The sequence below is a fragment of the Microcebus murinus genome, chromosome 2 (assembly GCF_040939455.1).
Source record: "Microcebus murinus isolate Inina chromosome 2, M.murinus_Inina_mat1.0, whole genome shotgun sequence".
Lineage (NCBI taxonomy): Eukaryota > Metazoa > Chordata > Mammalia > Primates > Cheirogaleidae > Microcebus > Microcebus murinus.
Window position 1 is genome coordinate 77,879,736 of NC_134105.1, and position 27,028 is coordinate 77,906,763.

At 32.0% G+C, this 27,028-nt stretch overlaps 1 protein-coding gene across 4 annotated transcripts in view; it reads left to right on the forward strand.

The window, feature by feature from the left end:
* Positions 1–27,028, forward strand: part of PTBP2 (polypyrimidine tract binding protein 2) — a 76,602-nt gene that overhangs the window by 41,960 nt on the left and 7,614 nt on the right. For 2 of the 4 annotated variants that reach the window (XM_012791007.2, XM_012791009.2), the window contains exons 6-10: positions 2,945–3,109; positions 3,201–3,311; positions 6,917–7,112; positions 25,113–25,267; positions 26,725–26,758. In XM_012791007.2, coding sequence (XP_012646461.1) covers positions 2,945–3,109; positions 3,201–3,311; positions 6,917–7,112; positions 25,113–25,267; positions 26,725–26,758 — 661 coding nt within the window. The remainder of the gene's footprint in view (positions 1–2,944; positions 3,110–3,200; positions 3,312–6,916; positions 7,113–25,112; positions 25,268–26,724; positions 26,759–27,028) is intronic. The other 2 variants (XM_012791010.2, XM_012791011.2) reach the window with 1 other exon arrangement.

Here is a 27,028-nt window from a genome sequence, read left to right on the forward strand (position 1 = left end):
ATTGTGGCTTGCCTGCCTGCCGTTGCGTCACTCTTCCACCCCCCCACCTTACATAGCTAGTTGCTAAATATCTTTAGGTCTTCCTTCAGCTATTTTTTCCTTTAGAAAGCCATCCTGATACACAAAGAGTGGATTAGAGTTGGATTGAGGTCCTTAAATGCAAATTAAAATCACAAGGGGTTACTACCATGCATATATACCATACTGACTAAAAAGAGAAGTAGCATCAAATATTGGTGACAGTGTAAAGAAACTTGAATTCTCATATATAAGTGATAGGCATGTAATTGGTAGAACCATTTTTGAAAACTTGAAATATCTACTAAAGTTGAGCATATATGTGTTCTTTGACTTAGCAATTATCTACTTCTTAGTTACATGCTGAGAAAACGTGCGCACGCACGTGTTGTGTGTGTATGCATATCAAAAGATATATATGAGGTAGTTTTTGAAACACTATAGTAGTAGTTCAAAGCTGGAAATGATCCAAATGTTTAGGAGCCGTAGAATATTTTGTGGTATATTCATTCAGTGAAATACTGTATGGCAATAGGAATGAACAAGTGAGTGGTACCTGTGATATATGTGTGTGCCTCATAAAATGATTATTGAGGCCGGGCGCTGTGGCTCACGCCTGTAATCCTAGCTCTTGGGAGGCCGAGGCGGGCGGATTGCTCAAGGTCAGGAGTTCAAAACCAGCCTGAGCAAGAGCAAGACCCCGTCTCTACTATAAATAGAAAGAAATTAATTGGCCAACTGATATATATATATATAAAAAAATTAGCCGGGCATGGTGGCGCATGCCTGTAGTCCCAGCTACCCGGGAGGCTGAGGCAGAAGGATCACTCGAGCCCAGGAGTTTGAGGTTGCTGTGAGCTAGGCTGACGCCACGGCATTCACTCTAGCCTGGGCAACAAAGCGAGACTCTGTCTCAAAAAAAAAAAAAAAAAAAAAATGATTATTGAAAGAAGCTAGACCAAAGTAGAAGGTATGATAGAATCTGATAGGATTCCATTTATATAACTTGGAGGAAGCATGAATTTGGCTTCTGGAGTATTGATAATGTTTTTATTTGGGTAGTTATTTCACAGAGATGTCCACTTTGTGATATTTTATTGAGTTCTATACACTTAGGATTTGTGTCCTTTACTGTGTATGAGCAATATTTTGATAGGTTAATTAAAATTTAGGTTGGCAAGCCAACTGTAATCCATGAATTAGAAAAAGACATGTATGAAGTCATTTGTTACTGATATGGAGCACATAATTAAGCTAAAAAAGGAAGATGGAGAACAATCGTACAAAAAAAAGTACATAATAGATACATACATGTATGCTTGTATATGTAGATGGTATTTCTGGAAAGATACCCAAGATAATACTAGTGAGGGTTTGGTAAGGGAAAGACTGAGTGACAGAGTTGCTGTGATCAGATGATTCCTATTTTAAAAACACATATTTTTGTTATTTGAAATAGTAGATGTTAGTGTTTTTCTACTTGTGATAGTTCATACTTCTTATATAGATAATATATTTGTAAGAACATGTTCAATAATGAAGAAAGTAAAACTGCAATGAGCTAGTTAAAATATTTTATTTAAATATATCCAAACATTTAAATAGGTAAATGTTGCTCTAGAAATTTGATTTTACCTATTTTGTTAATAACTTTTTCCATAGTAGTATAAAAGTGTCTATTAACTGTCATGTTTCAGAATGTTGGGTTTAAATTAACGAGTCACAGTCACTTCAGGTTATTATTTTAATAGCATTTAAATGATGTTTTTCTAGATGAATATGTGGACTCTGAGTCTCAAGCTATGTGATCCCTGGTTATATAATATTTCAGTAAAATGGCTGTTATTGTTTATTCCCATAAATGCCCTAATTCTTTTGTATTCTCTTTCCCTTTTATTTATCACTGTGTAGTTGTTATTCCTATTTTTCTGCTAATATAGGTTTTTCAAACTTATTAAAGCAATGTAGAGGTATTTGTCATTGTTATATTTAACTATTTTATGTATGTTTTCTGATCCCAGATAAGGTAGAAATTATTTTCTTATCAGAGAACATGTCACAATAATAATAAAGGCATAATAGTGATAAAAGCTTTCTTCTAGAGCATTTAATATTTGATTTGCTTGACAGATTTCCTAAAAATACTGTATTTATTTAATTTTATATGTTTATTTTTCACATTTTAAAATCTCGTAAATCAAGATGTATCGTACAGCGGTTGATCCATCAGAGTTTAATTGGCAATATCTTAGTCACACATAAAATAATAGTGCATTTTACAATTAATGATATATTTGATACCATGAAATTTATGGGAAATATCCTTCATATTAAGAAAGTTTTCCTGAAAATGTTCTGGTTTTGTACAAAGTACACATCAGTCTTTGTTCTAAAAAGTTTGGTGTCAGAAGTTAATAATAGTATTCAGAAAGACTTATTTGTATCCTAAGATTCCTTTTTAAAGATTATATTAGAAGTAATAAGCTTTATAGGAGGACTTTTGAATAATCCAGTAATCTCCTTGTTGAGATTTACCATGTAACTGTTTTCTGTAGTGAATAATATTAGATTAATTAAAGTTTTATTGTTCTCTACAAGTTTCTATTTAAAACATTTCCTGGTTATGTACGTCTGCCAAACTAAATTTTGTTCTTTTGAGAATAAATTACATTGCCTGTTTTTGCCTGTTGAACGTTGATCCCAAAACCTGATAATTTTTTTAAATTAACACTAGTAGAATATTTGAATTATGAACAGACAATACCTACCTCATAGCAGGTACTCAAAAATATTTATTGAGTGGGCATTAAATTTTGTTTAATCTATGTATGTTCTAGAAAAGAAGTGAATAATAGTGTAGTAAGTATGTAGCAAAGTATGTGATAATAATGGGTGTGTTTCTAAACTACTTAATCTTAATTTTCAGCGTGCTCAAGCAGTTCTTCAAGCTGTGACAGCTGTCCAGACAGCAAACACTCCTCTTAGTGGCACCACAGTTAGTGAGAGTGCAGTGACTCCAGCTCAGAGTCCAGTACTTAGAATAATTATTGACAATATGTACTACCCTGTAACACTTGATGTTCTTCACCAAGTAAGTTTAATTTAATTTGCATACTTACCTATAAATTAGAGAAATAATAATATAGTAGATAAATAATGTTTTGATTTTAATGTTTTAACAGATATTTTCTAAATTTGGTGCTGTATTGAAGATAATCACATTTACAAAAAATAACCAATTTCAAGCTTTGCTTCAGTATGGTGATCCAGTAAATGCTCAACAAGCAAAATTAGTAAGTCTAGAGCTTCTTTTGCCATAGTGGTATTTTTTTCATTTAGATATATATTTTTTTATATATTAATATGTCAGTATAGCTGATTTTATTAATCCTGTCATAATTTAGTATATGGTATAGCATTATAGATGGTAGAAATTGGTGACATTAAAATAATATTAGGAAACCATAGTATTTTTCATAAAAAAGAAATGTTTATTTTTAAACTAATGATAGCTGTAGTTATCCATAACATAGACTTGCATAAAGTTTACATTTCTGTTTGGTGTAGGTACAATGAAAGTTTTGTGCTCTTAAGAAGACAGCAGGATTATATTGTGCATGCATATGTGTATAAGATTTTAGTTGGCTTCCAGAGGAAGTTTTAAAATAATAAATTTGGTTTTTAAGATAGTTTGGCTGAAATATATCAATACAGATGTGGCTCAGATGCTGTGATGTGGCTCAGTTTATATTTAGGACTATATCATATATTCTTTTTAAAGGTATTTAGAAAGCAGATTTTCTGAGTAGATTCCTAGTCTACTTTTTATTCCCATCATTTGTCTTTTTTCTTATGTATGAAGGGTGAGAGACAATTAAAAGAAGTAAAATTTTCCCATGTCATGGCTACCGTTGAAAACTGCATAGCACATCTTTACTTCCAAATGCTTTAATCCTCTGTTTGTATATCTTATTTAAATCTACTTTGCTCTATCTTTTTAACTTTTTGTGCCATATATCTCATTATCATTATTCCATTATTAAGCCATTAAAAATTCATTATTAAACCATTATTAGGAAACCATTAAATCAACTGTCTTTACTTACATTTGTCTTACCTGTTTTTCTCCTTTTCAGTCTTTCTTTTACTTTCAGACTAATTATGGTCTCTAATACTTTAGTGCTTCCTTCAGATATAGATTACTTCTGTGGAACCCAGAACATTTTTTATTTCTGTTTCATTGCATTTCTATCCTCAGAATCTCATTTGGGAAGCAAAAATAGCTTTAGGTAGCAGAAAGGCTGTGTAAGTAATAATACAATTGTAATAGTTTACAAAGTGCTATAATCCCGTTTTTTTTTTCTGACCACTGCTTTATAATGTAAGCAGAACAGGTTTTCCTTCCTCTGTTACAAGGGGATATTAAGATTTTTAGAGGTGAATAATTTATCATAATGCACACTATCTGTAAGGTAGACATTTTTTCAATCTACCTTTCAGATAGCCTTTCTCTCTAGTGTGTTGGTACTCACTGGTTCTCAGGTTATATAATCTAATCTTACTATGATTGCCTTTTCAGGCATAAGTTTCTCTGAACATCTGTTAAATCTGATCCCTAACAATCTCTTCAAAAAATTAAGTTATTTAAATAGAAAGTAAACATTGAGATAAAATGGAAAAGTTTTATTGTGGCTTTTCGTATTTTCAGTCCGTATTCAATGTTTCATTATGCTGTTTTAACTATCTACTTTATGTCTTATATCTTTCATGTGTTTTGATTATCATGTTTTAGCTATAGACTTTAAATTTACATGAAAATATTTTTCCTGATTGTTTTTGCTTACTGTCTAAATTTCCACTGTGAGTAGGCACATTTAAAAGGTCTTTCTGCAAATTATCTTGAGCTTTTACTGTCAGAAATCTTTGCGCCAGCAAGATTACTGCATTCCTGATTGCTGAACCACTGGACTGGTTTGTGTGCTACTGTTATTTTCTGGATTTTACAAATATATGAGCATGAATTGAACTTGCATATATACTTTAATTTGATTTTTATTCCTTACCTTATTGTGGTCTCCTTACTTTAGCTGGCTGTTAAAAATGCCTGGATTCCTGTTTTCGTGCATCCTCAGCTTTGGTTTCTCTCTTTTGCTAACAGGTGGTTTTAATGTACATCTTGTTTGCTTATTTCTCTAGCTCTTATACCTTAAGCATACTTGTGTGTCTCCCATCTACATAAAAATGTTTTTTAAAATGTTGAAAGGGGAAATATCCATTTCTGGAGGGCTTTCTCACGATTGGCATATTCATTGTAGATAATTTGGCAGTCTGCTTCAGTATTGCTTGGGAAGAACTCAGCCCCTAAAAAAGTTTACTTAGTGAGAATTTGGTAATTTTGTTATCAGTACTGTACTTTTAGCATTAACATAAATAGTATGGTTCGAAGCCATATTGTTTCTCATAAGATATCATTCTTTCTTTGATAATAGTGAAGTGGTCACCTAAGAGTCAATTATGCTACTCATCTTTTGATAATCGTATGCTGTATAGAAACATGAATTCTATTACTTTTCTCGTATTTTCCCTATAAGAATGCTACATGAGTAAATTAATACCTATTTACCCTTTACAAATAAAGGCTTTGTTTGCCTTTACAGCAGGGTACGGAATTAATAGTTATTTTATTCTGGCTGATAAAATTGATACTTGGCTTCCACTTTTATGTGATGTTAAGTGCTTTGCCTAACCTAAATGTAATTCAGACCCTGATGTGTATGAAGAGAGTTTTTACCAGTACTGTATTGAAGTGGATAAACTATGTTGAATTATTTTTTAGGTTAGTTTTTAGATTGGTAAATATAGTCACATAAAACTTAATTTTGTATATTAAGGAAAAAGGTTTTATATTTCCAGAGAGTAAGAATATTTGAATTAAATGCTTTATATATTTAAGTAACTATAGAGGTTTATTTTATCCATAGCAGGATGTGTTTATTCTTCTGAAAAATTAACAATATATTTCCCCATTCTCTAGTTTGTCCCCAGTTACCTAAATGTACTAGAAATTGTAATTACACAGGAGCAGGAAAAAAACAAGATAATCATAACAGCAGCATAGTCCCATATAATGCACAGCATACTTTCGTATATATGATCTTTTATTTAGTCTTAATAACTCTGTGAGGAATCATAGCAGCCATTATCATCTCTGTTTTCCAGATTAAGAAGTTGAGATTCAGGGAGGTTAAGTTGCTCAAGATAACCTAATTGAGTCTAGGCTTTTAAGCCTAGACCTGACACTCTTCTGTTTTAAAACTTTCCTGTATAATGTACATTGAATTTGCTAATTTTATCAAGGTATTCTGACTCAGGTCGAACACTTCAAGTTAATTAAGAGTGATACTAGTTTTTTCACCGTTTCATGGGAATTGCTATTATACTCCATAGTGAGGCAACCCTATGTAATGTGGCATCAAACAGCAATTACCTTTGAAAACTATACCAATTCATATTAAGTACTGTCATACAGCAATAAATATATATAAAGTTAACTTTATTATGCATATTGGTATGGTACTACTTTAGTAGGACTGACTATATTTGACTCTTACTAATTTTTTAAATTATTTATTTTTTATACTTAAAAATATTAGCATGGTTCTTAGTTGGTTGTAGTTTAGATTTAAGTAGCATTTTTTATTTAAAGAAGATAGTTTCAGGTGGAAACTAATACATGTACAGCTGGAACAGCACAGTATGGTGTATGAAATTTGAATCCCTTTTCCTGATAGCTTTTATGTGCAGGTTTTCATTAATTGAGTTTTATTGTCAAAATCATACTTTTGCTAATTTTTATTCTTTATTTTAGATTGCTAATACACTTCATTCACTTTTACAGGCCCTAGATGGTCAGAATATTTATAATGCTTGCTGTACCTTAAGGATTGATTTTTCCAAACTTGTGAATTTGAATGTAAAATACAACAATGATAAAAGTAGGGATTATACTCGACCTGATCTTCCATCTGGGGATGGACAACCTGCATTGGACCCAGCTATTGCTGCAGCATTTGCCAAGGAGACATCCCTCTTAGGTATGATTTTTATTGCCTATACCACTTTTTTCCCATTTTGCCAAATGGGAAAGTGCCTGATAAATTCCAGTAAGTATAATGAATCCTCCATTTTGTACCTTAACAAATTGTTAGGTTTTATGAGTTTGTTTTTCTCAGGTGAAAAAGCATATGTATGCTTTTAGAAAAAACCTAAAATGTCCTTCATAAGTATAATTAAAATTATATTAGTTTTATTCCTATATTACTTTTACCACCCTTCACCCTTGCCTTCTCTTTTACTCCATTCCCAAAATAAAAGAACAGAAGTTCTAATGAAGAAATACTATTGAATTCTTAGTGAAATATTTACACTTTAACCTTGTCGTCATACTCTCTAGGTCTAAGGCCCTGTGCCTGTTCTTTAGGGCTAATCTGATTGTTTAAGTTTAGTGCTGCATGGAAATAGTGAAATGTTATTAGACAAAACATATGTAATGAGAATGGGCATACAGGTGTCTTCAAAGCATATTTTAGCCACTTTAAAAAATAATTTAAACTAGAAATTTTCTATGAAATTTATTTTGCTATTTATTTGTATTTTGTCTTAATCATTTCACTTTGTCCCACAATGGATTTGAGCCACTTAATAAAAATTCATTCAGTAATACGCAGCTAATAGTTGATGGAGTCAAGATGAAGGGGGAAAAACGGGAAAATGTTAATTTGTAAGTAAAATGAACAAAGTGATTTATGTTAAGGTGGAATTTTAGTTTTATTTGATGTGTTTGGGAAATTGTTTCTTGATTTGTGGTGTTTGTATAGTTATCTTTAAGTTAGGATTTTAATCTCTATGGAACCCATAATTGGTGGTTCCTACACTAGCTCTTACAGTTAAGTTTATATACATCATTTAAAAAAGTATTATAATGAAGTAATTCTTAGAAATATTTATTTAATGTGGATATATAACACTCATCCTATTCTCTTGTAAGTATGACATCTAAGTGACACAAATGTGGAGAGAGACACTAATGCACAAGAGAGACAGTTGATATTTGAAATTAATTCTGATGACTTCAAACAAAACTGACTCTTTATTATAATTTTCCTGATGTATCTGGCATAAGCCTTAGCTCTTTATCGTGACTCTAGTAGATGCTTTGGGTTGCTTACCCTTTTTCCTGACAGAATCTCTATCACTGTGTAGGCCTATTGTAAGTCTTAATTCTCTCAATTCTCCTTGCAAATTAATAAGATTGACTGTTTCATAGTGTGCAGTTTTTAAAGGCAAAGTCAAGAATGAGACAGTGATAAGTAAAACATAGCCCTTGCTTATAATTATTACTATAGATTATTAAACTCTTATTGATGGAGATTATATTACAGAAAAGAGTCAACATATATCAAGTAGCTTCTAGGTCCTAGGCATTCTGCTAAGCACTTGGCAGATACATTATTTAAAATACTCAGATATAAGTAGATGATGGCGTCAAGATTTTACTAATAGTTTCTCAGAAGTTGAAAAATTAACATGCAGCTCATTCAAGAAACCATTTAAAGATAAAATACCAAGAAACTCGAGCTAGCATCAACAAAAGACTACAATCACTTCCTTAGATCCTAAGGAGCCATGTGCATTTGCCCATCTGGGTATGTTTAGATGGAGAGGGATCCCAGGTGGAGGCATGGTTAGAAGACACCTGGATTCTTCTCATGTGGAATTCATCACTGTTTCCTTATGATCTCATGACCTTGGTAAACTTTTTAAAAATGTAATAATAAAGTATTTTTCATAAAAGATTATGAAGCCCTAACACAAGTAACTTCTGTCTCTATAATTTTAATCATTTTTAAGTGTTCTACATTTTTGCATTAAAAACATTAAGTTCCTCAGTTCTTAATAAATTGTCTAGTGTCTTCTTCCAGCTCTGTGTTGAATTTTTTTAGTATAATGTATTTTTGTTTCTACATCTCTCTCTCATAAGAAAAAGGAAAATGTTTTGTGGTAAAAATATGAATTTCTCTTCCTAAGTGATTTCATTTTTTGCCTGTTTTAATGCTTTTGCATCTTGTTATAACTGGGCTTTTAAAGTATTTTCAAATAGTTTTTGAAAGTAAATGAGTTATAAGTTTTAAAAATCAAATATTAAACTCTCTAGTTTTAATAATTCAAAAGATATAACCATTTACTTTTATATATTCTCTTTTTTGATGTAAATACATATTTTTATACAAATTAAAATTATACTGTATTTACAGCTTTATATGTATTATAATTGATATTTTATTTGGAATTTTTTTAAAAGATAGTTTTAATACTTGTATATTATGCTAATAGATATATTATACTTTTGAAAGTGGACCATTTAATCTATTTCTATACTAACACCCTTGCATACATAACTTTTTTGCCTCATATTATTTTCTTAGACTAGATTCCTAGAACTAGAATTATTGGATCAAAGAAAATGTTAAAGCCTGGTGATATTAAACTAACATAAATGGTATATGAGGCTGGCTGTTCTCCTTCCCCCTACCAGCATTGGAGTATTTTAAAATTTCATAAGATACTAATTTGATAGGAAAATGTCTATTATTTTCTTTTATAATCTAGTTTGCAGTTAAGTGCTTATTTACAGTATTTATAATTCTTGCAGTATTGACAATCCTTTAAATTGGTTATTTGCATTCCTTCTATTGGGATGTATAATAATTCTTGTAAAATGCTTATAAATGATAATATGTTCACATTTGGTATGAGCTTTATTCACCTATTTTACTCTGGTCAGTTTTTGGAAAACTATTTTAAAATAATTTATCTCTTTAATGAATTGATCTCAATCCAAAAGTATCCATTTGCAGGACATGAAGGTAATTTTTTTTCACATATTTGGTGGATATTATATGATCTTTAGTAGGAATTCCTTAACTGTTTTGCTCTTTATGTGATTTTCACACACCCTTTACAGCAACATCCAATATTGTATTAGTAAAGTCATGCCTTTTGGAATAAGTAAATCTTTTCCATGTTTCTTTCTCTACAATAATATTTGATCAGGTGACTTCAAAGTACAACCAAACTACTGTTGATGGGACTCATTGCCTGCTCAGTATTCCTCAGACAGTTCTTGTTCCAAATGAAATAACTGATAGAGTACCCCTTTATTTCAAAGATTTTGTAAGAACACAAATAAAAGGTGATAGTCTTCTAAATATTTGAGGGGTTTCACTTTATAATGATTTTTGTGTTATGTCTGGCCACTTGATTGAATTTAATTATTTTAGAATCAATAGTATAAATTTTAACTTATTTTGAATACTAATTTTTTAAGACTAGCATTTATGTTTGGCTTCTTTGGCTTCTTTAGTGCTAGAGATCATAGTACCTCAGAAAATTTAATTTATTCAGAGAAGGGAGACCTATAGTGCTTTGTAAGTAGTTAAAAATCTGACCTCTAAACACATAATCACAAATCTGGTCGACTATTAGTCATTCACATATTCTGTTTTAAAGAACAAGATGATCTTGTTCTTTATTATCTCCTTATTTGTAATCCTTGAGATTATAAATTGAGACACTATAATGATCATTTTATCATGTTAAGAAATGTAGTTAATTTATTAAGGGATACTTCACTTTTAGAAAAATTGCTAGGAGTAATTATTCATGATCATGTTGTCTATGTTTTAAAAATTAGGGCAGATAATGCATGCAAAGAATAGTTATTTTAGAACTTTACATATATTTTAAGTTGAATGAAGTAATAGGCATTCTCATCATACTTTTTTTTTTTTTTTTTTTGAGACAGAGTCTCACTCTGTTGCTCCAGCTAGAGTACCAAGGCGTCAGCCTAACTCACAATAACCTCACACGCCTGGGCTCAAGCAATCCTACTGCCTCAGCCTCCCGAGTAGCTGGGACTACAGACATGTGCCACCATGCTCGGCTAATTTTTTCTATATATTTTTAGTTAGCCAATCAATTTCTTTCTTTTTTTCCCCCCAAACTGACCAGTTTTATTATTTAATTGGCATGACAAGGAAGTTCCTTCTGCCTTTAATCCTTATAACAAAAGTAACCTTAAGTAACCTGATGTTAACCAATCAGTTATTTCTCTCGTTTCCCTGTTCTCACCTTAGAGGGAAAGTAACTTTTTTTGTTTTGTTTTTCTTTTTTATTACATCATATTATGGGGGTACAAATGTTAAGGTTACGTATGTTGCCCATTCCCCCCTGCCCCCTCGAGTCAGGTTCTTTCTATTTTTAGTAGAAAAGTGTCTCACTCTTACTCAGGCTGGTTTCAAACTCCTGACCTTGAGCCATCCGCCCTCCTTGGCCTCCCTTAGTGCTAGGATTACAGGCATGAGCCACCGTGCCTGGCCTCATCATAAGGTCTTAAAAGAAAAGCAAACTTTTTATAAGAAATCTATTGACATAAAAATATTTTAAATTGTCAGCAGATTAGCAAACATTTATTTACAAAGATAAATATTTAGCCCTTACAGAGCAGTGGTTTTCAAACTTTTACTGCACGTTGAAGTTACTGGGCCCTAACCCAGACTGTGAATCAGTGGGAGTGAGTCACTGGCATTTATATATTTTTTAAGATCCCTAAATGATTTTACTTGGTAGTGAGAGTTGAGAATTACTCCTGTAGAAAAAAGTTTGTAATTGAATTCATGTCATTTAAATCTATCCTGGTACATTTCTGTTGGTGCAATATTGTTTAACTGTTAAAATGAATTTACTTTATTTTTTCTTTGTGTTTGTGATACATAAAATTAACAAACTTATTTTTAAATGATTTCTGAAAGCTTTGATTTTCTTTACTTTTGAAGGGGTCATTCACATAGGAATATTAATATTTTTATTATCAAAGATTTCAGTTGTATACTAATATAATTAATTCCACGTACCCATTATCTTGGTTCAGTAGTGCCTACACTTGTTTTTATCTATTCATTTTTTTCTGTTGTATTTTAGAACAAATCCTTGACATGACATGTCTTCTCAAATATTACTCATAGTATCTCTTTTAGAGAGATAATTACCTTTTCTTATCAAACAATAATATGATTTTCACACCAAAATTGACAGTGACAATTCTTAATATCATTAAATACCCAACTTATTAAAATTTCCCTATTTACCTCACAAATGTTTTTTAGAATTTGATTTATTCAAAATAGGATCCTGTCAGGGGCCCGCCCCATATGGCAATTTGGTGGTTATGTCTTCTAAGTCTCTTTCAGTCTTATTACATTCCTTTCTCTTTACTCCAACCCCATTTCCATTTACTTAATGAAGAGACCTAGTAATTCTTTTACAAAGTTTCACAGATTAGATTGGTCTGGCTGTTTCCTTTATAGTGTCATTTTAACTTGATAAAATTTACAGTCTGGGTTCTTTTGGTTTTTTTAAGCAATACTATATAGGTGTTCTTTGTGCTTCATCTAGTTATCTCACTTTTAGTGATTTTAGTGATGCTTTAAGACTGGTTGTGGTTTTAATGATTTAATATCCACTAAAGATTGCTGCCTTAATTTATTTCACGGAGGAGTGGTTACAGATACTGCCCCCCCACTCACATATTCCATCTGTATTAATTAGATGAAAATATTTATAAAGTAGAAATTTTCATTATCAGAGCTGTCTGCTTTTATTTGTACAGAACAGTTAATGATATTCTTGCTTTTATTTGCTAATTTTACATGGAAAAAGTAGATGCCCAGCTTTTGTTTGGAAGTAAGTACTTAAAGCAGTTTCTGAATGGGTACAACATAGACTCTTCTCAACATGTGCTTGAAACTTTAGAAACTGTTGGTTGCTTGCAGGTTCTAGTAGCCACAGAGTGGTTTGAAATGGTGACCTTAGCTTAGAGGTGAGCGTTTTATATATGTAATTATTTAATTTGTCCTTGCCCAGTGACCCAAAAAAGGAAAAGGAGGATGAATAAGGACTAAACAAAGTTAAAATGTAGGTATCTTCCTCTCAAAAGGAATTTGTCCCCATAAAATAAAAGAACCAGGAAGAATTAATATTTTCTCAATAAATAACAATAGATCTAAGTCACTTCTCTCTTATAGTTAATTGTGAGGTAAAAATAATATCCAGCTACAAGTGTGAGTTACCTATTCAGTTGAAGGATTAACATCCCTTAGGTGTTTTTGTTGTTACGTATATCTGTATGTGTAGTCAGTGCTGTGTCTGTTTATTCTTTTTGAGTAGGAGTCCATAAGATGTGCAGTAAAAGCAGACATTTTTTTGTGGAACAATATGTTATGTATGTTATTAATTCAGCACAGTGATGAAGGGAAGAACTACAAAGCTAGATAAATTGGAAATAGTATTGTAGCGGTGGGGTAATAGAGCAGTCACCCATATATTTTGTTACAATATGTATAGATAATGCTGTGTTTTTTTCCTTGTGTGTGTGTATGTGTTTTAAAGGAAACAAGATTCATTGTCTTTTGATATTATTTAATACATTATGGATGTTCAGAGTTTCAGTCTCCTCCAGAGATGAATGCTGTTTCAAAGTTTTGGAGTTTTTCAGTAGCCTCAGAGCTTAAAAAGCACAAATATGTTGCTTGGTATACTCACGAATTAGTATGGTTACCTTTGTTAATTATTGTGATGTAGGCCATTAAAGTAGACTTTTTAAAAAAGAAACCCCAGTGAAAGGGGGTTTCAAAGGTCCCCATACCAGTTTCTAAGAAGTGAGGGTTTTGGGGGGGATTATTAGTATTAATCGAAGGGATTTGCTGTTTTTCTACTGTCATTGGATCTCCATATATAAATCTGACCCCACTATGAGAATGCCTACATAAATCCCTTTGCAGTAGTTCCTCCCTGGGAATAACTATAAAATTATTAATTTAAGAACAGTTACTTAGATTCCATCTTTGTTGCTTAGAGTTCTTCATGTCATTATTTTGTGGCAAAAACATTCAAGATATAATACTGTAGTTTAGAATGGAAATTCATTTAATTCCAGGAATGAAAAGTTGGTTTGATGCATAGGAATGTTAATAATGGCTGTTGTTATGTATTGTGTGCCAGCTACTATTCTTAGCCCTTTACATTTGAGTTAATCCTGGCATCTCCAAACACAGTTACCATTATTGCCCCTATTTTGCAGATTTGGAAACTAGGGCACAGAGAGCAGTTTGTTCAGATTCTCATAACTGGTCAGTGGCTGAGTTTATTGCAGCCAGATCATCTGGCTGCAAAGTCCATGCTCCTAAGTAATCAACATTAGAATAAAATGTATTATAGGTTAGCTTGACCTTTTAGCTTGTCTTCTTTCCCCCTGTGAAATAGTTATCTAGAATAATGTCATACATGTAGTAAAAATGTAAGTCCCATAGTTTTTAATTTTCTTTTTTCATATACTAAGATATTTTTTGTTTCCAAGTCCATTCATTATTTAACCTGGTTATCTTATGATTACAAAACCAAAAGTGAGTATTGTTCTTATATAGCCATTCAAAATTGTGTATAAGATAGGGATAGATACGTAACATGCACATCAAAATACAATAAACTAAATTTATATTTTTATTTTTTCACAAATTATACATTAAAATTTATATGCCAAAATCTCAATTTTCATAAAACTCTATAATATTCCTTTAGGAAGACTAATTATAGCAAAGAAAATAATGGCTATAACATCAAACCAAATAACTCATCTACTGCAGAGACATTTTTGAAAGTTATTTTCCAAGAAAGACTAAAATAATCACATATGCACAAGTATTCTAGAAATATGTCCTAGAAGTGTTAAAATATATAGATTTTTTTTTTTTTTTTTGAGACAGTCTCACTTTGTTGCCCAGGCTAGAGTGAGTTCCGTGGCATCAGCCTGGCTCACAGCAACCTCAATCTCCTGGGCTCAGCGATCCTACTGCCTCAGCCTCCTGATTAGCTGGGACTACAGGCATGCGCCACCATGCCCGGTTCAACTTTTTGTATATATATTTTTAGTTGGTCAATTAATTTTTCTATTTTTGGTAGAGACGGGGTCTCGCTCAGGCTGGTTTCGAACTCCTGACCTTGAGCGATCTGCCCGCCTCGGCCTCCCAAAGTGCTAGGATTACAGGCGTGAACCACCGCGCCCGGCCCAAAATACATAGATTTTTAAAACACATCAATCTGCATGCCATAGTAACACCAAAATAAATATATAAATTAAAAACTCATATTTTATCATGTCCGGTGTAAATCAGAAATGTTTTTCTCAACTGTCCTGTAACTTTGATTCTTATTTTGTGTCTGTCTTAATACCTAAGAAGTAAACTATAGTTGGAGCATACCTTCTGTATGTGTGCAGTCTCAGAAAATGATGTTGAGTTTTTAGATTATTGAACTGTCCTCTACTTTGTTGTAGCTGAATTTTTAAAATTTTAATTTTTAAATCTTAAGATGTCTCTTAGGAAAGTTGGAAGAGCTGAGGTAGGTAAAATTATTCATTTTGAAATTTTTATCAGTAGATAAAATTTTAACTTTTGAGTCACAAATTAATTTGAAACTATATCCTTTAGAGAGTTTATTCAACTTTGATTCCATTTTAAATAATCTTTGAATGAATGTTTTAAATCTGGAATGATTTTTATCTTCTGATCAATGGAAATATTTTTGGTGGTAGTTGAGTACTTTGAAGATATTAGGGGTTACATATGTGATATAAACATTAGAAAAAACATGTTATTACATCACTTCATAGTTATTTCCTGACCAGCAGTCTCAATGGAATAAGCTTGTTTTATAGGACTAAAGTGTTATGAATAAGCCTTCTTTAACTGTTCAAGGCAGAATTTTTATTTAATGGATGATCACAGTCTTGCTTAAACTGATCTATTATGATTATCCATCAGATTGTTCTCAGCTGTAGTTTTAAGGAATTTCTTTCACTATTAATCGTTTACTTACCTTCCGTTACCTTCCCCTTTTCTGTGACAGTCTGTCAGGTTAGACCTCTCTTGTATCCATCCTAGAGTAAATATTTTAAAGGGCATACAGCCTGGATTCTATCTATGATAATCAATTCCTGCCTTTGGATAATGAAAATTTTCTATATAAAGATAGATTTAAATCAAATCAAACCATAGGTTTTATTTTTAAAAAATTTTGTTTTTAAGAGTTAATGGTTATATATATGATATGACCAAAATAAAAGCCTTCTAAAAAAGTATATTACTGCTATTCCTGCAATTAGTGAAAGAAAAGTGTGTGTTTGTGACCATAGTATAGAATGTGCCTCTTTCTGAGGAGGTAAAAATCATGCAAATTTCGTTAGCAACTCTAAAATGCATTAGATACATATAGAGCATTTCATTTAGATTCTTTCTTGATCTACACTTCTCCTGAGTTATTTCTAACTTTGTACTATTTTATATTCCTGTTGATTTTGATTTAAAAGTGAAATCCTCTTTCTCTCTGAATCTACCCTTATTTGTCTCTATTTTCTAGATTTTTATGCTATTCTTCTTAATTGCCATGGGCATGTCATATTCCTAGAAGGGTACTGCCTCACTTCAGTGTTATCCTAGTTTATTAATTTATCGCATTATTCAGCAGTCACTATAGGAACTCAGAAGAATAATAAGGTTTCTGTCTTCATAAAGCTTACATTCTTGTGGAGGCAGCAAACCTGAGTAGCTCTAATTGGATGCAACTTGAAATATTTAATAGAGTCAGTGTGGTATTAGTACATAATGGAATGAGTAATTCATCAAGAAAAGGAGAAATTGGGAGGGTTTTGTGGACCAAAAATACAGCATGAGCAAATGTAATAAAGTATATACCATGTTTTAGGAGTGACAAATTTTCACTTATGAGTGACATATAAGGTAATTGGGAAAATATGAAATGTAATGATGCCAGAAAGAACTATTAGAAGACAAGATCTTAGAATTGCTATTCTCCAAGGAGTGTGAATTTTACGCAGGCGTTCTTAGACTGCTTTAGGATAAAAGATGAACTTCAAAGTATCTGTAACCGTCTCATATTGTGGACTAAGTTTTACGTGTTTTAGGCTTTCATCAGATCATCAAAGGAGTGAGTTAAGAACCATTACTGTGAAGGATTCATCAGTTATTTTTAACTAGTTGCATAAGAATGACCAGATTAGTTTTAAGAAATTAACTGTGGCTCCAGACCATGCTAGAGAGGTTAAAAGGGAGACTAGGAATACCAGATAGGAGACTGTCAATCTAAGATAGATATAATTGTAAATCTAAACTAGGAACATGAAATGAGAATGCAAAGTAAGAAATATGGGGAAAATTATACATTAAGTAATAGAACTTGGCATCTTAGTGATATGATTGCTTATGTAAGATGAAGCATGTAGAGGAGTCCACTAGAGAGTAGGAAATTCAGCCTAGGACTTGGGCAGGAGTTCTGTGGGGTTGTGAATTCACAGAACAGAGGCCTGATAATTTAAAACATTGGCTTAAGCTTTTCCAGTTATAAGAGAGCAAGAGGATTAAAGCATTGACATTAAAATTTAAGCAGTGCACTTTCATATTGTGGATAAAATAAATAAGAAATTGAGGATTGAATAAGTAAAATTAGAAATGGCTCTTCAGTCCATTGGTTAACATTATTCATGAGAATAGGTATAAATCAAATTACAGGGAATTGGGGATATAAATCTGGTAAGAACACACTTCTGCTCTTTGAAGAAGTGTGCCATGGAAAGGAAGAAGAAATGGGATCGTAGTTTAGGAGTAAAGTAGGACTGAAGACAGAATGTTTTCAGTAAAGCAGTATGTGTAATCATTAAGAGGATAGGCTTCAAATCTTTTCATTATGTCCATTACATTTGTAATGGACATAATGATGATAATACCTATCATCTAAGGCTCTTGTGAGAATTAAATATGTTCATATGTGGAGAACTTTGCACAGTGCCTGGCATATAATGAACCCTTGCTACATGTTAACTTGTATTTATTTCTAAGGCTGAGTCCTAGAATTGATTATGATGGATTGGATCAAGAGTATGGTGGAAATGTTGGGGCTTGGGAAATATAGTGATAGTTTTAGGGCCATTATGAGGACTAGAAGGGAGTTTTATCAAGTTCACATAGAAATTGAGGTGCAGAGTTGAAGCCAGAACTGAAATCATCAGCTTTACAGTCTTTATTCATTCTTTTCACCATATTAGTTGAAAAAATTTGAGAGAGTTCTGATCTGAATATTATAAGATTTGCTGAACATACGGAGGTTGAAAGTAGGATAAAGGACTTAAGACTACTGAATTTGTTCGGAACTCTCTGGAAAATGGTGTAGGAAATCAGCTAAAAATAGATAACAAAATATCTGTAGAATTAGCCTTGGGGGTGTGTGTGTTTTCACTCTAATTCTTAAGCATAGACATACATAAGATTGGATTTGTCTAAATATGGAATTACAGTGTTAAAGGAATAATCATAGCACATGCACAGAGTATTGGGCCAAAAGGCTTAGACTGTATGGTAAAGTCAAGCCAAAGGAGAATGGAAAGGGAGCTGATCACTATAAAGGCCAAAAAGTGGGTTCAGTGGTTTTGTGGTAATAGAAGGATCAATAAGAATGAAGTCAGAAAGGGGATTCAAAGGCTAAATGAATGGCCATTAAAAGAGAAAAGAAAAATCAAAGATGTAGCAAAAGAAATTGCCAAAATGTATTGATACAGTAAAATCCATCAAAGTAAAAGTTTTTAAGAAATCATGAGACCGTAGTATTGGAAAGATCACACAGGATTATGTAGCTAGGGACTAAGGGAGTGGAAGGAAATAAAGCCAGATGCTAAAGGCTTTATGTAATGAGAGAAAGTGTTCCAGTGACCCAATGGCTATTTTGATGAGAAAGAGTGTGGTATGATTAGATGGCATTGACATCGAAAGTTGCCCCCATTGATGATGGTAGAGCAGTAGTCTGAAAGTAACATTGGGTGGTGAGGTAGAATGATGAATAATGCATACTTTTTCTTCCCTTTGGGAAAGATTTAGGGAGATAAAAATGACTTTCTGAGAGGGTTGTAGAAGTAGTTTCATTAGAACAGAAGTAAGCTTTTAATTAAAAAGTTTCTCTAAGGAACAAGCTGAATAAAAATGCAGTTGTTAATGGTAGAAAAGAGAATGGATTCTACACGGGAAAATTGGAATTGGAATTGAAGGAAAGCTTGGTGGAAGAGGAAGATTGGATTGTTGAGGAAAGAATAGCAGTTGTCATTCTTGTCAAAAGTAAACTTTTTATTTTCAGATCAGGAAATAAAGTGTAAAAAATGCTGTCCCCATCCAGGACCCCATACAAATATCCCCTCAATATCCATGGGATATTGGTTCTAGGAACTCCCCTGCCTTCCGTGTATACCAGAAACCAGGGATGCTCAAGCTCCTTTTATAAAATGGTATAGTGTTTGCATATCACCTATGTACCACCTTCTGTATATACTTTAAATCATCTTTACATGTAATACCTAGTACAATGTAAATCCTGTGTAAATAATTGTTACACTGTATTGTTTATGGAATAATGACAAGAAAAAGTATGTGTATGTGTTCAATACAGATACAACCATAATTTTTTTCCCCTGAATGTTTTTGATCTGAGGTTGGTTGAATTTCACAGATACAGAATCCAGGGATATGGAGGACCACTGTACTTTGAGAATTAGAAAAAGTCTTAGAGTCCCAACACCAATCCTCTTATTCATTAGTACACAAGATCGATAACTACCAGATGTCTTGAAGATGGAAAAGAAGACCAAAAGAGAAATAATGTATATGACTTTGGATAGAAGTTTTAGAATGGGAAATGGAAGGATAAAACAAGTTCTACATCCTTAAAAATAAGATTAAACTGTCACAGTTTTAAGGGCACCTAAGGATAGATGATGACTAAATGTACTATGAGATCCTGGAATAAACAAAGGAAATTAGGTACAAACTAAAGGAAAGCTGAATAAAGAATGAATTTGAGTTAACAAAGGACATTAGGTGCAAACTAAGGAAAGCTAAATAAAGAGTGAACTTGACTTAATATTATATCAATACTGGTTAATTAATTGCAACACCATACTAATGTCTTAATAATGGAAGAAATGGGGTGCTCAGGTTATAAAAGAAGGCTGTAAAGTCTTCAGTTTTTCTGTAAATCTAAAACTGTTCTAAAATAGAAAGTTAATTAAAAATTATAAAATTTGTAAATGATTTAAAATAAATTAATAAGAAGTATAATTCTTTAGTTGAATTGGGCAAAGTTAGGGATGCCTATGTGTTTCGGTGAAATATGACCTTGAATAGGGTTGGGTACGTAATTTATATCATTTCTTCCCTCTGGACTTTGGGTCTCTATTATATACATGGCTAGGTGTCCAATAGTTTCAGTGGATGAAGGGTTAGTGATAATACAGTATCAGAACTAATATGAGAATTTATAAAATTACTTATACTCAAGATATCTGGTTGGCCCAGCTGATGGGGATCATTGCACGTGAAAAAGATCCCTGCAACACCTTCTTCAACATCTGACAGTGACAAAACTGTTTTACATTATTTTATCCTTATAACAATCTTGGGAGTAAAACAGGCATTTTTATCCCTCCTCATCAATGTGCTTTTTTTTCCAGTATACTTGCTGCCTTAGCTAAAGATTTAAATAATAAAAGTAATAACTTTTTTATAGCTAAAAATAATCTATTAGAGTCAGTATATATAATGTATATAACATATTTTATTTAACTTTTACAAAGGGAGCATGATAAATTTATTGTCTCTAATAGCTGAAAGTTAATATCTATATGAAAAATACAATGCAGAATTCTTTTCCACAATTTATCATTATTGTATAAATAGTGCATCGTGAAATATTTTGTAGGTTTATGTGTTTATTGCAGCCAACAACATTTAGATTAAACTTAAGAAAACATTATACCTGATTGACAAAGTAATTTTTCAGAGAAGAGTATACTGAGGAAAACTGTGGAATTTATTCTCAGAGGCATTAAAAGTCCAGTAAAAACTTAAGACTACTCCAGTTATTTAGAACTGTGTAAAGGCAGCGTAAGTAGTTTTTCTAGGATATCAGCCCCAGGGGAGGAAATATGGTAGAGAACTACATACTAGTGACATATGGGATAGATGGTAACTGCCCCTTATTTCTTAAAGCACTCTTGCACTATACTATGGGCTGTGTAAAAACTACTACCTGACTTAGTAGTACAGTAGCCCAGAATGGTGGAAGTAAATTGGACAAGTGAGACTAAGAATTAGCATTCAGTAGGAAGGACATTGGAGGGGCCTTACAGCTTACATTCTACTTTTTGGTAAGATTTCCATTATCTACTTACTATAGAGAGGTAAATTGCATCTATTTTGAACCCAAATTTTTCTGACTAGAAAATTAGTAGTCATAATTTCACTAAAGCACCATATTGTTTATTAAAATATAGCATTCTCTGGCCTTTTTTTAAAATGTCTCTTGGGACTACCACACTAAAAAAGGGCTTTATCCTAGATTTTTAATTCTAAACTACCATTTTAAATTCATTTTAATTATTTTTAAAATTCTCACTTACCATTTTTCCATAATAAGGCTTGATGGTAAATAATATGACACCAAGTCATCTCCATTGTATAGAACCCTGATTTCAAGAAAAAAATGTATTTTAAAAACAATTGCCTTAATATTTAAGGTTTTTTTAAGTTTTTCACCACTTTTAAACTTTTTGGTGAGTAATTTTTATTGGATTGTTTAATTGCATGTTGGTCTCATGGTAAAAATATCTCAGAAAAAATTTTTTTAAAAAATGAAGTATTAACCTTAGGCTTGTATGTTTATATAGATATTGAATTTAAGTAGATTGATAACTTTGTATATATTTTATGAATTAGTAATTTTTCCTGTGATGTCAACAGGGAAAATGAGTAATAGGTGACTTGGAACTATAAATTTTAGAAGTGTCAGTATGTAATTTAACTTAGCATTCTTTTTTAAAAGTTAATATTAATATAAATATACATTGTATATTATGTTGTATAATATATAAATACATATATATTATATAAATATAAAATGTAATATAAATATATAAATTTTGGAAGTGTCAGTAGTGTGTACTTTAACTCAGCATTTTATTTTTTACTGTATGTCATATATTACAGTATTTTCTTTGAAGTAAGTAAATGTATCTTTTAAATTCTTACGTATTTGTTTGAGCACTCCATATATACAAAGCATATGTCTATATAATAGAGGCTTACAAAATATTTTCCAGAGATCCTTAAGAGTTCCTGAGACCTCAGTGGGGTCTACAAAGTCAGAACTTTTAGGATAATACTAAAATGTTTTTTGTCTTTTTGACTCTCATTCTCTTTGTGCAGTGGTGTTCCTCATATCATTCTGAAGACTATGTGTGATTTTGTGCCTTAAGAAGTTCTTGGTTTTAATTTCTCAAGTGGTAAATAGCAATAGATAGATACAGCCCACATAAGCAAAAACTCTTTGTGGTCCTCAGTAATTTTAAAAGTGTAAAAAGGGTCCTGAGACCAAAAAGTTTGACAAGTTTTTCACTGTGGGATACAAAGTTCAAGACAATTCTAGTAGATAAATAGGAGATACAGAGTATTTTAATAAACAGTAGACTGTGTCAACAGATGTACCAGAGAAATGCTTGTGATCAGATTTTTGAGATTATTTTGATTTTGGTAACTAACTACAATTAGTTTCTCAATTGTTTCTGGCTTAGTGGGCCCTGAGAATCACTTCTTGCCTATTAGAAATGAAAAGAAACCAGAAATTAAACTGGTTTAATTTTTTATTGTGGGAAAGAGTAGGTCATATATCTTTGGATTTTTTTATTTTAAGAAAGTCTTTATTGTTAAAAGGGAACATGAGGCTTGGTGCTGAACGTTTTTCTTCTGTATGCCATGTATTGCAGTTGGTAGTTTTTGCCTTTTTTTTTTGGCCATCAACTGGATCTCATAAAGACTATAGAATTTAACAAAATCTCAAGTAACTTTTTCTGCTAAAAGGTAGCTAATTAAAGGCAGGAAAACAAGAGGATGATTTGACAATATAATCACTACATCTTGCATTTCCACTATTAAATAATTGTGGTGGTGTTGACTTATGTTAAATGTTCTGTGCGTTCAGGCAAAGCTATCTGAAAATACTGAAGAACAATGTTAAAAATTAAGTGTGGGGAGGTCACTTTCTAAGAGTATGCAGGTTACAGTGTATGTGAGTGTGTGCCTAGGAATTAGGAGTATATCTTTATATTTGATAACGAACGAACTTAGCCATTAAATGTTAAATGGAAACGACCTATGAAGTGTAATGAGAGCTGTAGTATTTAACATGGAAAAGTTAGTAATGCAGTAGAATAGTTGATTGAAAAGATTCACACTGGTGTATCCGAAGAGGCATTGAAGACTACTGTGCATTAGTAAATATTAGACTTGAGACTTTTCTATTTTAAAGTTAGATCCTTACTTATGAGATTTACTTTAAAAATAAAATGAGTGAGTGGATGAAACAAGATTGGCCGTAAATTGTTAATTGTTAAACCTGTGTGATGGGTACATGGGGGTTCATTAGTCTAGTCTTTTTACTTTTATATATGTTAGAAACTTTCCAAAGCAAAAAGTCCTATCAAAAAAAGAAAAGTAGAGAAATAAGAAAAAAAGGAGCTCCTAATAAATGATATGGGCAAAAAGCCTGTAAGATAAACTCATCCAAAGCAATAATATTAAATGAGAACCATATCATTCCATTGATACAGTACTTGGAGAGAAGGGATAAAGGCTGAATTATAAAAGGATATTGGAGGAGAAAACAAATGTAAGCGAAAAACTTAGGTTAAGGATTGTGAATATTAAAGACTGCCAGTATTAAGACCACCAATGAAAGGTCATAAAAAAGGTCAAAAACTTAACTAAAAGATTAAGATCTCTGAAACCAAAGGTAACAGCAGATGCTTATGAAATGCTCAAGAAGGCTGGAAAGAGAGAAGAAATAAAATGTGAACTTATGGAACGACAGTGGTAAGGGCCAGGTATGTCACGAAATCAACTTCATTTAGTTTGGATGTTGTTCCTTTATAATGGGAAGGTAAAAGAATAAAGAACATAGAATTAATTTCTTTAATGACCTAACATTTGTTGAAAAATAAACTGGTATGTAAGAATTTAAGAGATGAAAGTATTCTGAGTTCATTTGTAATTGAAAAGTGGATAAAGGGTACTAAGACAAAAGAGAATTCCATCTATAATAAATGACTTAAGGTATGCAAGACTTAAAGATAATAGGACAACAATAAGACAGGAAACTAGAAAAATATTAATAGAAATAAGAAAGAAATGGTGAAACACATTGGCAAAGGATAGGAAAATACTAAAATAGAAAGTCTGTTGTATAGCGAGGGTTTCTCTTGCTTTCTACTTAGAGGGTATTGTACTGGAGACACTTAATGTTTATTGTAACTATTCAAGTGTAGAATTAAGGCAAACACATTTTGCTAAGATTTTCTTTAGGTTATTTGCATGAATTAGATAATGTTCAGAGTGACTTGTCTCTAGGAACTGAAGGGTTTTCCTGTATTTGTTTCATAGGTGTGATTATTTGATTTCAAGTGTGAGTTTATGAAGAAGATAGCACTTGTAGAAAAAAGTATGAATTACTGTTGTGTTGAAGGTGATTTTTTTACATTTGGCTTCTCACTATAAACCATGGAAGTGAATTTTCTGAGTCTCTGACTTGGAAATATATTCTTTGTGCTTTGTTTGCTTTTCCTTAGGAAATGGAGAAATGCATATTTAATTTTTAACATAATACAGGTATGTATCTTAGCTGAAATAATGATTTTGTTAAAATAAATTGTCTTTCTCTACTACACATCAGCAAATAATTTTTATAAACATAAAAATTAACTTTCAGGAACCATTTGGAATGGTCAGCCGTAAGCCATGCAGCCATCGTGCTTAAATTGGTTTTTGTAAACGACTTGTGTGTGTTTCGTAAAATATACTTTATTTTAAAATTAGGGCTTCCTGTTGCAGCTGTTCCAGGAGCTCTGAGTCCTTTGGCTATTCCAAATGCTGCTGCAGCAGCTGCTGCAGCTGCTGCTGGCCGAGTGGGTATGCCTGGAGTCTCAGCTGGTGGCAATACAGTCCTGTTGGTTAGCAATTTAAATGAAGAGGTTAGTAAAATAATTTCTAATGTTTATTCTTTAACTCCATTTCATTTGTGAAAGTTTTTCATGTTTATTTCATTTTGCACTTGCCTTTCTTTTTATGTACATTCATTAGTCAGAGTATTTTCTGTATGTTTCTACTTCTGAATAAAATCTACATACTTGTTTAAGTAATACTTTATTTCCTTAGACAGTCATATCTTTATATCTATATATGTATATTTTTTAACCTAACTACCTATTTTTCCTAAGAAAAATATGGTGAAGTACTGTAGTTTGGCTTTTTATCTTTTTGTTGTTTTCAAAGGCAAATGTGATCTAATTTGCAAATTTAACTGTAAAACAATTTTGCTCTTTGCCTTTTCTAATTATTTGCTTGTTCATTTCATGCTTATGTGTCATTGCATTTTTTTTAAATCTTATTTTATGTGAACGACTCTAATACATTTTTCTTTGAAGGTTCTTCCAAAGATCTTGACGAGGCACTCTTCCAGTCTTTCTTAGTAATTTTTTCTTTGCAGTTATTAGTCATTGTCTTCTAAAAATATTTTTCTACTTTATTCCCCTTCCCCTCCCCGTTGAGTAAAATTTATCGCTAAGTTATTTTATTTAGTTGTACATTTTATGTCTGGTATATTTTATTTTGATTGCTATGAAAGCTGGTATGAAATGTGGGAAGCTCAATGTATCAGTTTATGATGTCTAATTTGAATATTTGTTTCATTTTTAATTGGCCTCTGTTAATATGAACATTAAGCTTATTTTATCATTTAATACTATTATCATTCACAGTTCTGCATGCTAAAATGTTTGAATCAGAGTGTCTTTGTTTTTATTTTAAGACTTTTGCCTGCATTTCATAACCAGCCATGCTTATGCAGTTAAAGTTCAAAGTTTAAAATTCCTATGCATGCTTTCCTTCCCTATGTTGAGATGAAATGCTGTAATTTACTCTTTGATATAGATGTACTTTACCCATATTTGTCTTGGATGACTACATTTTACTCAGTTTTTCTTGTACAGTACATAAACCAACCATTTTCTGACCAAATTCCTGCATTTCCTATGTACTGACCTATATTTTATTTTTTTTTTTGTTCCCCAATTCCTTATTTTTTTCTTCTGCATTGCTGTTTCCCTTCCCCATTTCATCCTTTTCCCTGTGTGTTCACCTTCCCTTTCCTTGTCTTTTCCCAAATACCCATTCCCTTCCCTGTCTTATCCTTTATTTTCCTTGTCCTTGTCTTCATTCCCTGTCTCCATTCCCTATGTTCATGCTTCTGTGCTTGAACAAATGTTCCTCGGACCAACTTGCCCCAATTAACCGCCTTGAACCATGATCCATGACCACCTCACCATTCTGCGGGAACCACCCTTCGTTATGGATGATCTGTTCATCTCCGCTCTTCCTCGACTCTTCTCTCTTCTTGTCTTACGCTGCTTGCTCTTCTCTCCTTCTAAAGATGGTTACGCCCCAAAGTCTGTTTACCCTCTTCGGTATGTTATTGTTAGCACTATACTTTTATTATTGATTTGATTTTTGTTTCACCTTAATTCTTATTTGTAGCTAGCACTTTGGCTTAAAGTTGAATAGTAAATCTTTTGCTATTTTTCTTTGCTATTTAAAACTCTCCATAGACACAAAATTTGTTTTAATGCATGCTGATTTATTTTGCATGGTCTTTAATTTAATATCATTCACATAGCTTTGAGGGTTTATCAAAAATTATTCTTTTCAAAATTCACTGTTCAAAATCTTGATCTTCT